This window comes from Molossus molossus, unplaced genomic scaffold (genome assembly GCF_014108415.1).
Source record: "Molossus molossus isolate mMolMol1 unplaced genomic scaffold, mMolMol1.p scaffold_m16_p_6, whole genome shotgun sequence".
Lineage (NCBI taxonomy): Eukaryota > Metazoa > Chordata > Mammalia > Chiroptera > Molossidae > Molossus > Molossus molossus.
The window spans coordinates 113,223,202-113,236,899 of NW_023425399.1; the positions used below are offsets into that span (position 1 = coordinate 113,223,202).

Genomic DNA, 13,698 nt, shown 5'->3' on the forward strand with positions numbered 1-13,698 from the left:
TAAAAACACATATTTAATTGATATTTACCACCATGGAATGTGCTATTTGCAAAAGCAATGAAAATACTAAGTTCTAATAGAAATCTGTTCCTATGTACCCCAAATAAACTTTCCAAAAATCCATTAAAAAAAAAAAAGGATAGGACATAACAAAACACATGTATATTATAAAAAAAACTTCAATTTCAGTTATTATTTAAATTTTTAAAGATAAATAAATAAGCAAATATGCTTGAATACCTGGTTTGAATGGACACCAAAACAAATGTATAAAATCCAAGGATAATTCACTTAGACTGTAGCATGATAGTTTAAGAGTTTACTCTTGAATCAAACAGTCAAGTGTCCTAATACAGATGTGCATGTACAGTTTAAAGGTATACAGCTATACATGTACAGTTTAAAGGTGTAGAGCTGTACATGTACAGTTTAAAGGTATATAGCTACACATGTACAGTTTAAAGGTATACAGCTATACATGTACAGTTTAAAGGTGTAGAGCTGTACATGTACAGTTTAAAGGTATACAGCTATACATGTACAGTTTAAAGGTCAGACACACATAAAAGCAATTTAAATTAAAAAATAATAAGATTTAAGACCAATTTCATTTTCACTGCTCCTAACTTCACACATATGCACATACACACACACACACAACAATGTCCTATAATGTAATCACATTAAGAAAATATTACATCTTTGAACAAATGCAGATGACCTCCTTTATTAGGGGGAAGTACTGATGATAGGAAAAGCTATGCAAGGCTTGGTCTGCCAGCTCCACTAATTCTAAAAGATTCTTCTCGCCCTAAAAAAAAATCAGAATAAAACAATAAATGTCAAGTTCACATATAACAAAATTCTCCACAGCTAACTAAGCAGCTTTAAGAAATTAGATTATTCAGAGGCCCTGAGATTGCTCACATTTGCTTAAGTTCATTTTTTCAACAAATACCTAAAACTGTCAGTCTGGGAAGAAAGATGTGGGAAAATAGACTGTCATTTACCTCTGAGCAGGCTGAAACTCACAGCTGAGTGGCCTGGTCCTTCGACAACTTGTCTGTAGCCCTATCTCCCTACTACTAGCTCAAGGCAGGCCCCACGGTCTCACGCCCCCCAGCCCTGCGAGCATCTTGACGGCCCGAGGACACGAGGAACCCCACACATGTGGCTGACTGGCAATGCAGAAAGCCAGAGATTACTCAACTTCAAGACAATTCAAAATTCTGTCATGGAGGAAACAGGAAGCCAATGCATCAAGAAATGAAAAAAAAGAGAAAATAAAAACAATAGCGGATAAAGAGAAATTATAAATATGGGCTCCAGACGGACTCTACTGTAAGTCTCTCCCCCCAAAAAAAACTTTGTCCCAATTTTTACAAGATCTACCAATTTGTTATTTTAAGACAATAAATAACTATTGCAGTCAATGTCTACTTTAAGACTCTAACCCTTTCACTGCCAACATACTAACGAACATCCTAACAGTGTCTCTAGAAGGAATGAGAAACAATACACAATGATTGCTGTAACATTGTAGCTAAAGGCATCCTGTGCCTTAGAGCTAGTTCATGACTTTATTTCACAACAATATCAGGCTCTTTGAGTAAATAAGGGTCTATAAATATTAAAACACAATGTCTACAAGTAAGCACTAAAATGGCCCTTATAATTCTGTTTATGTCGAGTTTTTCTCTTCATGCACAGTCCACCACTTCAAAGAGGACAACGCACTAATAGATCATAAGATACTGAGAATGACCACTGACTTTTTCATACCACCGGTTTCATGATATATACACCGTCCATTAGTGTAAAGTGTTCATTTTACTTTCCTACAAGTCATATCCTCACTTGACTCTGATAACTGACCCACAGTAATAACAGATCCTCCGAATAACAGATGCAATTGTTGCATGTCCCTCAAACTGAGAAGTGCATGTTGCACGTTCTACATACTTCATCAAAGGGATTTAAGAGAGGGATTAATAAAACTTTAACCTCCTTCCCGACGTCAGACAGGAAGTGACAGGCACACTGAACTGAACGGACGGCCTCTGCCGCTCGCTTATAAATGCTGTAGTTCTCAGAGCTCAGCTGCTCCAGGTAGGCCACGGCAGCTTCGTGGATGTGCGGGTACTCCAGAGACACAGGCATGTCCAGGGAAACCAGAAACAGTGCTGCTGACATAGACTCTGGTAAGAAGTGGCTTGCCTTGACAAATTGAAAAAAAATCAATTAAAAAAACATTTTAGATAAACATAGTAAACTATAAATGTAGTTCAACTTTTTTAGTAATTCTCTATCTCAAAGTCTATGCTTTTCTAAAGAAAACTCTATTCCCCAAAACATCATTTATCTGTACGGCTTTATTCAATACAGTATTTCTATGCCCAGAATACGTCATGTCCAAATGTCCACTCTTTTCCAAGCCTGACACACAGGACACCTCCTTCTTCCCCACCCCAACACCCAGAATTCTGCTCCCGGAGGCCCTGCATCTTGTTTCTACCTCTGTAGTTTTCAGAACTGAGCTGATCCAAGTAGGCCACAGCAGCTTTGTGGATATTCGGATATTCCGGAGAAACAGGCACGTCCAAGGAAACCTCACGTGACTCTGATACTGACCCACAGAAATAACAGATCCTCCGAGTAACAGTACCTCTGCTACTGAACTTAAGGCAGGAGGCTTTTTCTCTGAGTATTTTGTACACGTGTAGACAAATCACCAAATTAATGCAATAAACTCCTGAGGACAAGAACACTTCGCCACCACAGCAGAGCACCTACCCCAGGTCTCAATGAGTACATTCTGCTTTGAATACACTAAGTCAAATACAAGTAAAGATTGATTTGAACAGAAGTTGATTTTTATTTGGTTTTGTTGGTATTTTAGTGGGAAAGGGAAAATTCAAGATATAGTTAAAATAGTTCTAGAACACTCACGGAAGACTGATCCTTAATTAGTATAGTCAACAGGCCCAGATGAAACAGTATGTGTTTTATAACCTTAAATCAATGGACTTAAACTGAAAGAACTGTTTGTTTTTAGTAACTGTAGCTTCATGATAGAATTCTATGCATCAATTCAGAAAATAAAAAGGATTAAAAATTCAGCGTTCAGAGAAAATCATTGGGCAGAGCTCACCGTTATGACTGAAATGTTGTCATGATTTATTTCACAGGTAATCTATTTTAAAGATAATCATTAACTGCCTGAAAGTCTAAGATTAAGAGCTGAATCAGCTAAACGATGCTTTTAAATCAAAGCTGTCAAGTAAATATCAGAAACTGTCAGGAATCAAAGGTTAGCTCACTAAACGTGAAGAAGGCGCCCGACCGTTAGGACAACAGCGACTAGAGAGCCCAGGGAAGCACCACTGTTCTGCGAAGCTCTCTGGCCGCCCATCACTCAGGGGCTGGGCCCGTGCTCCTCGGCCGCTGCCTGCAGGGCCACTGCGGGGCCACGGGAGGCAAGGCGGAGCTCTGCCCACGCAGCTAGTGCCCGGTGGAGGGGAGCGCCTGACATGCGGAGGAGCTGGGCTCACAGAGATCCAGACGTGCTGGGAAGGTGGAGGGAGCACCTGACATGCGGAGGAGCTGGGCACAGAGAGATCCAGAAGTGCTGGGAAGGTGGAGGGAGCGCCTGACATGCGGAGGAGCTGGGCACAGAGAGACCCAGAAGTGCTGGGAAGGTGGAGGGAGCACCTGACATGCGGAGGAGCTGGGCACAGAGAGATCCAGAAGTGCTGGGAAGGTGGAGGGGAGCACCCGACATGCGGAGGAGCTGGGCACACAGAGATCCAGAAGTGCTGGGAAGGTGGAGGGAGCGCCTGACATGCAGAGGAGCTGGGCTCACAGAGATCCAGAAGTGCTGGGAAGGTGGAGGGAGCGCCTGACATGCAGAGGAGCTGGGCTCACAGAGATCCAGAAGTGCTGGGAAGGTGGAGGGAGCGCCTGACATGCGGAGGAGCTGGGCTCACAGAGACCCAGAAGTGCTGGGAAGGTGGAGGGAGCGCCTGACATGCGGAGGAGCTGGGCTCACAGAGACCCAGAAGTGCTGGGAAGGGGGAGGGAGCACCTGACATGCGGAGGAGCTGGGCTCACAGAGATCCAGAAGTGCTGGGAAGGGGGAGGGGAGCGCCTGACATGCGGAGGAGCTGGGCTCACAGAGAGATCCATAAGTGTTGGGAAAGGTGGGAGCAGAGAAGTGAGGAGGGCAGGGGCCTCTCGGACACAGTGACATTTAAGGAGACCTGGAGGGAACCGCGAGCACGAGGCTGAGCCGGAGGACACGTGGCAGCAAGGGCCAGCGCCGCCTGCCCAAGGGGTCGGTGTGCTGGAGGCAGCGAGGCCAGGCTTCAGGCCATCGCGCAGCCCTGCCCTTGCGGAAGCACTGGAAGGCCGAAGGGTCGTTGGGTCTGCAGAGAGCAGAGGGGCTGGGAGCCCTGAGGCTCCGCACAGCCCCGGACAGGAGGCAGTCTGGCCTCTGGCGGCAGCGGGGCAGGTGAGAAGCCTTCAGATCCCAGACATCCAGAGAGAACGAACTGTGCGTGGGCATCGGCCCTAAGTGTGGGTGAGACACAGGCAAGGCTGACTCAGGTGTTCGCTAATCAGCCGTCAACTAGGATGAAGGTGCACTTGCTGAGCCGGGGAAGGTTCCGGGAAGCACTCGTGAGGGAAGTAGAGTTAGGTTTGGGACAAGCTAGGTTGACTATCTCAACTGTTCGCAAGTGAAGACGTCAACAGCACCCTGGACACGGGAGTCTGGCCGTCAGGTCACACACGTGGTCCAGAAGTAGAAACATGGCAGGTGCAGCGAACAGATGGCACCTGGGACCACAGTCCAGGAGGCCGAGCTCAGTCTGGGGCTCTACCGTCCAGGGGCAGGAAGACAGAGTCAGCAAAGGAGACTCCGTGAGTTGGGCACTGTGCCAAGACAGCAAGTCCTCCAGGACCTAAGTCCGAGGCACGGTGCGCCAGTTCAACAGAGCTTTCTGACTCGAGCCAGAAAACTAAAACAGCTGATGTGAATTAAACAAGCAGCAAGCAAAGGGCCTTCACATCGCATGGAATAAATATTATTCTCCTTTCTTTCCCTGGCACCCCCACTGAGGAACTCTGACCTTCCCACTCTGCACACGCACATCCAGAGCAGTTACCGCAGCAGCTCACAGGGCCGTGCGAAGGGGGCGAATCTAAGCCCTCACGGGCCGATGGGCTGTGCGAGGACTAAAGACACCTGCCTCCAAAGCCGACTCCAGACAGCTGCCCTACACACGGCATGAGGCGCAGGCCAGCTGGACTGAGGTGAGAAGGCATTCCGCTGCAAACTGAGCACTCCTACCGGACAGGAAAGAGTCAGCATCCCCTGTGTGTCGGGGGAAAGGCTATCATGCTGTTTTCTCTAAACCTTCCACTTAGAGCCACCAAGTATTGTCTGAGGGCTTGTGAGAAAGGCAGACCCTCAGGCCTAGCCCAGCCCTGAGTGATCAGAATGTGTGAGATCTGATTAACTGAGCCGGTGACCTGGCCACACCTTCCACTGTGAGGGCTGCTCTGGGCCAATCAGCTTCACCGAAGCGTTCAGTCCAGTCCCGCAGGCTCACTGCAGGTCACAGTCACAGCACGAGCTGCTCCTGGCCCCGCAGGGTGGTTAGCTGTCACAGGGTGGTTAGCTGTCACAGGGTGGTTAGCTGTCACAGGGCCGGAGGCTCTCTGCCCCGGCTCCACAGGGGCCGTGACTTCACTCCTTGTTTCCCCGATGCCTTCCACAAATAAAATTACCTTCATTTGTTTTACCAATCTGATTTAATCGACTAGAACATTTTTTAATATTACCAATGTAGCTTTGTATCTTGTATATGGATATTCTCCAAAATCATTCAAAATCCACAATTATCAATTTTAAAAAGACCTTCAATGTTACTTTGTAAAACTTTCAAATTTGAGATGTCTCTCCAGTTTCATATTAACATTTTCCAACATTCAAATTACAAATCGGATAAGTAGGAACTCAAATATTTAAAAACCACTTTCAAGGAAGAAAGTTTCAGAGACCAAATTCCCCTCCAGTTTGCGGTGGGCTGGCGGCTGGCGGCAGGCAGAGGGCAGCATAAGCTTACAATTGCATCAGCTGAAGGAGAGATGCAACAGCCCTGCAACCGCACTTTTTGTTCAGATCTCGTTTTAAAGTTCTTAATCAAAGCAATTACAACATCTATAAATCAATACTTCAATTACAATGTCTTCAATGACCTGATTAACTGTTACAATGAACTTCCAAGTTATATATTTAAAACAGCTACCAAAAATTACAGGTATTGATTTGCCTTCAAAAACAAAAACAATAATAAAAACTACCTTCAAAAAATGGGAGAATTGGCTTTACATTTTCCTGACACTGAAGTAAGTCAAAATAAAGCGAATCATTGATTTCAATATTAACTGATTCCTGCACAAATAAAAAATCTACAATCAAAAAAGCAACAAGCTATATGATACAACTGATAATTAAGTTTTCCATCAATACTTCAACCTATGGATAGATTATCATTTGTAAAATTTAATAAGTTATTGTAGCACTACTAATTTTTCAATTATATTATATTACTATGTAAAATAAGACATATTTTAAGTACAACTCCAGTCTCACAGGACTAGAACTTTTCAATTTATAATGTGCAGGCCTTGAAAAATGATGACTCCTTAAAAGCAAAAAATTCTTCAGAATCATAATAACTAATAAATAAAAATCAAAATGAACAGAAATGGTGTTATTTTTCCCCAAAGCAAAACACTGTGTTTATAATTTAATGTTTTATTCTTGTTTTCCCAGATGACCTGACAATGTTACATAAGTAACTTATTAAAGAGTGGAGTTTGGATGACACTGCTCTGCAGAATTCTAGGGGACAAGAGGGTAAACGGCTGTAATGAGGCAACAAAAGGTCCAGGAAACAGTTCTTCAGTAATTTCTCCTGCATCTTCATTTAAGCATGACGCACCCTTCTTTTTGCAGGGTGCATGAATCATTTGTGCATGAATCATTTGTGCATGAATCATCTGCGGTATCTTTACCACTAACATTCAAATTCAGAGATGTAACCTGAATTTAAAATAATTTAAAAGAATACTTACAACTATTAAAATCATCTTTAATGTAAAATCATATAAGGGAATAGTATTTTGCAACAAAGATGAACAAGCCACTGCTCCAAGCAGTGACAGTGATGCCCTAGAAATACATCCTGGGCGCTAGCGTTGCAGCCCCATCCGTGCCGTGTGTAAAAGCAGACACACTGGTCTGTGGAGCCGGCAGTGGAAAGGAGTTCAGCCTGGAGGAGGAAGCAGGGGTGATGGAGGGGAAGGGCCTTTGAAATGCTAGTAACGTTCTATCTCACGCTCTAGGCAGTGCCACTGTGTCCACACTGACACATTCACTCCGTGAAAATACATTGAACTGTGTACCTGTCTAAACAGAGGTTACACTGTAATTTTCAAAAGTTCCTAAAAAAAGAAAACTTCAAAGAATTAATGTTTTTCCTGTCAAATGATCTGTCGAAAGCGTGAGGCACTCACCCGTCTCTACGTTTCCGAGCTCACCGTCCTCCGTGGGAGGATCAGAGGCTTCCGGCACGTGCCTGTGACTGCACCAAGCCAACGCCAGGGAGCCAGCGGCCGCCTTACCTTCTCCACGGGGAGCAGCGTCTGCAGCAGCCGCACGGCCAGCAGTGCGAGGCTGACAAAGGCCATTCGGTGGAGCGCGCGCGCGGCCTCTGCTTGTTCCAAACCCACGCTGCTTTGATGGTGGCACATGGTTTCTCCCAGGGACCCCAGCACCGTGAGCAGCTTCTCTTTCTACAAACATTTAAACATAAAAGGGAAAACAGCCAATGCGGGGGCCAGTATGCAAATGTCATGGAGAACAATTTAAACTATTATCATTAAACAATCAAAACCAACGAAAACGCAAATATTCCTCTCCATACCTCTCCATAAGAGCCGACACCTGCCGAGAATAAGCACACCTAAATTTATAAAAAACTAAGTTTTTAAGCATTTAATCTGATGACGTCTAATAACGAGTAAAACTAAACAATATACAAAAGCTTATGAACCATCCAGTTCTCCTAGTGTCCTGCGCGTCCCTGCTCCACCTGGGACATCTGCATGTCACTGTCAGTTTAGGCTCCCTGTCCTGAGGCTAGACACAGAGCTGGAGTAACGGGACAACACGTGTTAGTAGAGGACCTGATCCTTACCCTCAAAATGACCAGAGAAATAAAACAGGGAAAGTCAAATAATTTTTTTAAAAATTAAATATCCAACTGTATGAGCTTTCTTCAAGTAATAAGGCTTCAAGGGAAACTGTTCCACCGCCATCAATTTCTAGATAACAAACTACTCAAGTAGAAGTTGTGTCTTTCAAATCAAAAGGCATACGTAAAATACAAAGAGAAAGCTAAAACCCGGCAGACTAACGTGCGAATCATGACCACACAGACCAATGCTGTCCTCGACATGAGGGCACGCCGCAGCGGCAGGGACAGCACGGGCCAGCTGCGGACAGGGGTGCTGGAGTGTCCCTCTCACCTCCCACTGGGCATATCCGGACATGACAGGGGGCAGACCCTATGAACTAAGGACAAAAATCCTGGGCATGTTGGAAACAGTTTCAGTCAAGGACGAATATGTGAGAAACAGAACTAAAAGGTATGAGCACCTATAAAAATTACATCAAGGGTCAAAGCCGCGATGAGATCAGATCCATTAGGAAGGCTAGTGTCAAAAATAATGGCAAATAATGTGCACAAAAACTTAACAAAAATATAAAAAATATGAATAATTTAATTTAGGGCAAAAAATTGGATAAAGGGGGTCATTTTCTGTTGATGAAGTACATAATTAACAGTGAAGACCCAAGATGAATGAGTCTTTGTGGTCCAAATAACAGACTCCATCAAGCAAAAACTATTCCTGAAATGAAGACGGATTTCACAGGTTTTCAGTCTTTTTGAACCTAATCACTAAAATAAATAGGTATAAATTTTGAACATTTCAAAGAATACAACTCCTGAAGTATCCAAGGACGCTGACCAATACTAACCAGTTACTTAATGGCAAAGAAAACCTCAATATATATTTAAGGCTATATTCTCTGATCCCCCCCAAAAAATAAAACTAAATTAAACCAAAAAGAGGGCAATGCTTACAAAATTAAAACAACTTAATCACCACTATAGAAATAACTGGTCTGGAGAAAACAACTTGGAAACCCAGTTCCTGTCTTATTACATTAGCAAGCAATTCTCTCACCCAGTACTTCCCCATTAAAGGGATACTTTATATCCTTGCAACATGCCTCTGTTACTCAGGATCAACCTTGACAATTCACAATGTAAATTACTGCAGGGCTTTTCCTAGAAGTCTATCTACCTGTGAAAGTGTTTCAAACAACCTTGCTTATTCTAATGACGAACTGAGTGCTTCCCAAAACAGAATAAAAAGGAAGTACTATGTAAATCGGTCTTGAGATTTTCACTATTTCCAGCATTTCTTCCAAGCCAAAAAAAAAAAGTGTTTTCCTAAAAAAAAAAAATGCTTTAAGAAAAGAAAGGATTAAGAAATAGTAACTGGTCCAGAGTTTTGATCTGTTGGGCTAAAAATAATGTTTCAATGCCTGTGAAGTAGTTGACTAGGGGGGTCAGTTTTCACAGGATACTCGCAGCTTTTAACAAAGGTAAAGAATTAGAACATCAGATTAGCAAAATATTCTCAATATCCCCCTTAGAACAGAATGTACAGTGCACTCACGACTCCTCCACCCTGCACATCATGAAACAGACTGTGGGCTCTGGGAAGCATCTGAAATGGGGACTGGCAAGGGATGTCCTCCATCCGCTTGCACCCCTCTCCCTCCCCCCTGCGGGTCCCAGCAGCAAGTGAGGCCTCTCCAGCCACTCCCCTGCGGACGGGCAGCTCGCCTGCCTTCACAACACCACCACCCACTCAGCACCTTGTAGCCAAAAGCAGAGCCTCAGCAAGCCCCTGGCTCCTGCATCGTGTCCAGCTCCGTTCTAGGCTGTTTTTGCTTACACCCCCACCAGCCCTACCCTTTGCCACCGAGCGGCACCATCCGCTCGTCCTGGTCACTCTCTGCCCTCGCCAGGTGAAACCGCCAACCTTCATGTGCCAGCCAAGTCACAAATCATACCCGAAGACTCAGTTCAGTCACGATTTACAAGAAGCCCTGAGACCCCAGGTTGGGAGTGTTTTCAAAGCATCCTTGGCAATAAAACACGATTAACAACACAGAACCGACCTTGAGAAAGAAACTAGAAATGGGTATCAACCTTGTAGGGCTGTGATGATGAACTGGCCCCAGACACTGCTCAAAGCAGCGAGCACACAGGAAGCCGCGCAGCTGCCCGGTCCTACTGAGCTCTCAGTCCTTGCGCCTCCTGTTTCACCGGCGTCACGATGAAGGATCTGTGCCCGCGAGAGAGAAGCTGCCACTCACATCGCGTACTGCACAGCCTAGCATACGACAAGCGATCAAACATGTCTGGTGAACTGGAATAGCTGTTTCTGACTGTGCAACAGCAGGGAAGGCACATTCGACAGAGACACTCACCCAGTTACAAACCCAGCCTAGTTCAGCCCCTCAGTGAGCCCTCAAGGGGCACAACGCCCACTCTCTATCCTTTCGGCCCACTTGAATTCCAACTAGCAAGTCTCCCCCAAGCCCGCGTGGGAGTGGCCAGCTCACAGCAGAAGAAAAGACTGCTGTCCATGGCATCCTGATGCCAGGAGGGACAGAGAAGAAAACGTGAACAGAACCCAGCCCCAGGGTCTGGGCTTGCATGGTGGCAGGTGAAGATGCTTCTCCCTTCGCCGACTTACCATGTGAATGAGGAAAGACTGTTTCCAGGGGAGCAGAGAGGGGAAGGCACACTTCAGGCCAACCCAACGTTTACAGTGCTTATCAATGAATTTGTTATCTAACAAAATATAATAATTTCACTAAAAATATTTTTTCTTTATTTACTTCAAGTGAAATAAAAAATTCAACTTGGGCCCTGGCTGGTTTGGCTCAGCGGTGAAGAGCATCGGCCTTCGGACCAATGAGTCACAGGTTCGATTCCAACCAAGGGCACGTACCTCGGTTGTGGTTGGTCCCCAGCCCTGGCTGGGTCATGGGGGACGCAGCCACAGGATGTGTCCCCTTCACGTCGATGTTTCTCTCTCTCTCTTTTCCTCTCTCTCCCTCCCACTCTACCTCAACAAAAATGGAAAAATGTCCTCAGGTGAGGATTAAAAGAATTTCAACTTGGAAGATTACTTTTGACTGTGCTTACCCAGACTAAGTTATGGCATTTCAGAGATCTGATTCTATCTCCTCAGGTATTCATTTCTGAATTGATACCAACACATTTATTATTTTGTTCCTTTAATGACTCAACAAAAACACTGCTTCCATCTTTCTTTTTAAACTTGGCAAAAGTAGAGACATTAAGAAATTCTACCTAATTGTTTATTTTTATCAGTATATAGTCAAAGTACCGAGATTTTTCCTGAGGCATTCATTCTTTTAAATAAGTAAAAGTAAACCAAATATAATTTCAAACAGTACTGTTTTATTTAACATTTCTAACATACCAACTGGCACTTACAACAGATTTAACCTTTAAAGTAAAAATAATTCATTGAATCATAAAAGATCAGCAGCCAAAAGTTAAAAGCGAGCGACTAACTTTTACAGATAAATGTTCTGGCCAAGAAAGTGTAAGTTAATTTAAGAAGCAACTGATAAAATAGTCTTCACACATCTAAGGAAAAACTCACTTGTTGAAAACCTTCAATATGTGAAAATCTTCTAAAAGTACTACAAAATAGTATGGTAACCTTAAGGACTAAAGAAAGACTAAGAACTGTCATTCCTATTTCATAAATAAAGAAATTGAAGGACTTGAACAATAATTTATACCAATTGTAAAATACTTCATTTTTTCCTCTTTTCAAAAAATTTTTGTTCTTAAAAGTTTGGTTTTTTTACACATGGGTGTTAGTATTAACTAAACATCAGTATTTTATTTTTCACGTTCTAACCTTTATTCACAAAGATTTCAGGAAGCGTATAAGAAAGTTTAATGAAACAAAAAGACAGACCTAGGTCAAAACAACATAAAGAGAAAAAAGCTTTGGTTTTATATATATATATATATATATATATATATATATATATATTTATATATATAAATATATAAATATTTTATATATATAAATATATATTTATGACTAATTTATGACTAAAAATATATACACACACATATATATGACTAATAAATTTTGCTTCAACTTCTCTGACAATGCAAGAAAAAAGTAAAAGGTTAAGTTTACCAATTTACGTTAAAAGAGTAGACAGAACACCAGTTCTCCAAGCAAGCTTATTTGATAATTGCAAAATAAAAGATATAAAATGATAAATAATTTATGATATATTGAAATGTAAAAAAGGATACAATTTATAATTACATGGAGACATACCCTGGTAGTTCACAGATGTCTTAAATATTATGTTACAATATAACACTCCTAGGGCTCTTGTACATGTGTTGATTGCTCATGCAAAATATTAATCAAAATATTTCTTTAAAAAAATGTAATAACATATTTTCCAAAAATATCTTCCCTGAAGAAATACAAATAGCAAAGAACAAGGCACCCAGCAATAAAATGAATAAATGCAACAATATGGCTATATCTCAAAGTAATCAAACTAAAAGAAAAAGAAATGAAACGAGAAAAGCATACGACGAGCACATTCATATAAAATTCTAAACAATGGACGCTCATCTACATCACGGTGTACCCATGTGCCAGGATGTGCCAACAAACTGTAAGAAACATGTGCAGCTTTTTACATGTCAATTATACTTCAATAAAGTCATTAAACCCACATAAATATATTCACACACACACATTTATGAAAAAATGATAAGAAATGTGCAAAATCCACGTGAGAAAAATACTCCTAAAAGACAAAAATGTAGAATTCTAAAACCGAAAAGATACAGCACGTCTTCCCAAGGTCTAAAGAGAATCTTTCTAACTTTGATTCAAAATCCAGAACTATAATTTAAAAGAAAAAAGTAAAGAAACAGATAAATCCAGCTACATAAAAATAAATAAATGAATAAAAGCTTTTGCATGGCCAAAAGTATCATCAGGAGAGTTTAAAAAAAAAAAAAAAAAATGAATGGGAGAAAAATTGCAACTGGTTTCAGAAAGCCAAAGTCCTTAATACATAAAGAGCTCTCAGAAATCAATAAAAGAACAAAAGATCAATCAATGACTGACCCCCCCTCACACACACACAAAGTAGTAAAGATTTGGATAGTTTACAAAAAAAGAAATAAAAATAGCTCTTAAAATTACAAAAATATGTTCAACTTCGCTCATGGAAAACTACAAATTAATATTATACTGACAAAAATCTGAGGCTTGACCATAAACTCTACTGCTGAGCCTGCAGGTGAAACCACATTCTAATGTGCTGGTGGGTACTGAAATGTATAGCTATACAGGATCATGTGACATCTACAATTAAGAATAGTTACCATTTGATATAGCAATCCTACTTGAAAAAAAATCGACCCTTGAGATACACTTGTACAAGTATAAAATGATATG

At 42.1% G+C, this 13,698-nt stretch overlaps 1 protein-coding gene across 1 annotated transcript in view; it reads right to left on the bottom strand.

Moving 5' to 3' along the window:
- The window catches only part of RTTN (rotatin), a 105,987-nt gene that overhangs the window by 77,986 nt on the left and 14,303 nt on the right, over positions 1–13,698 (bottom strand). Inside the window, exons 9-11 of the mRNA XM_036244541.1 lie at positions 7,693–7,863; positions 2,005–2,217; positions 699–811 (exon numbers count right to left, since the gene is read on the bottom strand). Of these exons, the coding sequence (XP_036100434.1) occupies positions 699–811; positions 2,005–2,217; positions 7,693–7,863 (497 nt within the window). The remainder of the gene's footprint in view (positions 1–698; positions 812–2,004; positions 2,218–7,692; positions 7,864–13,698) is intronic.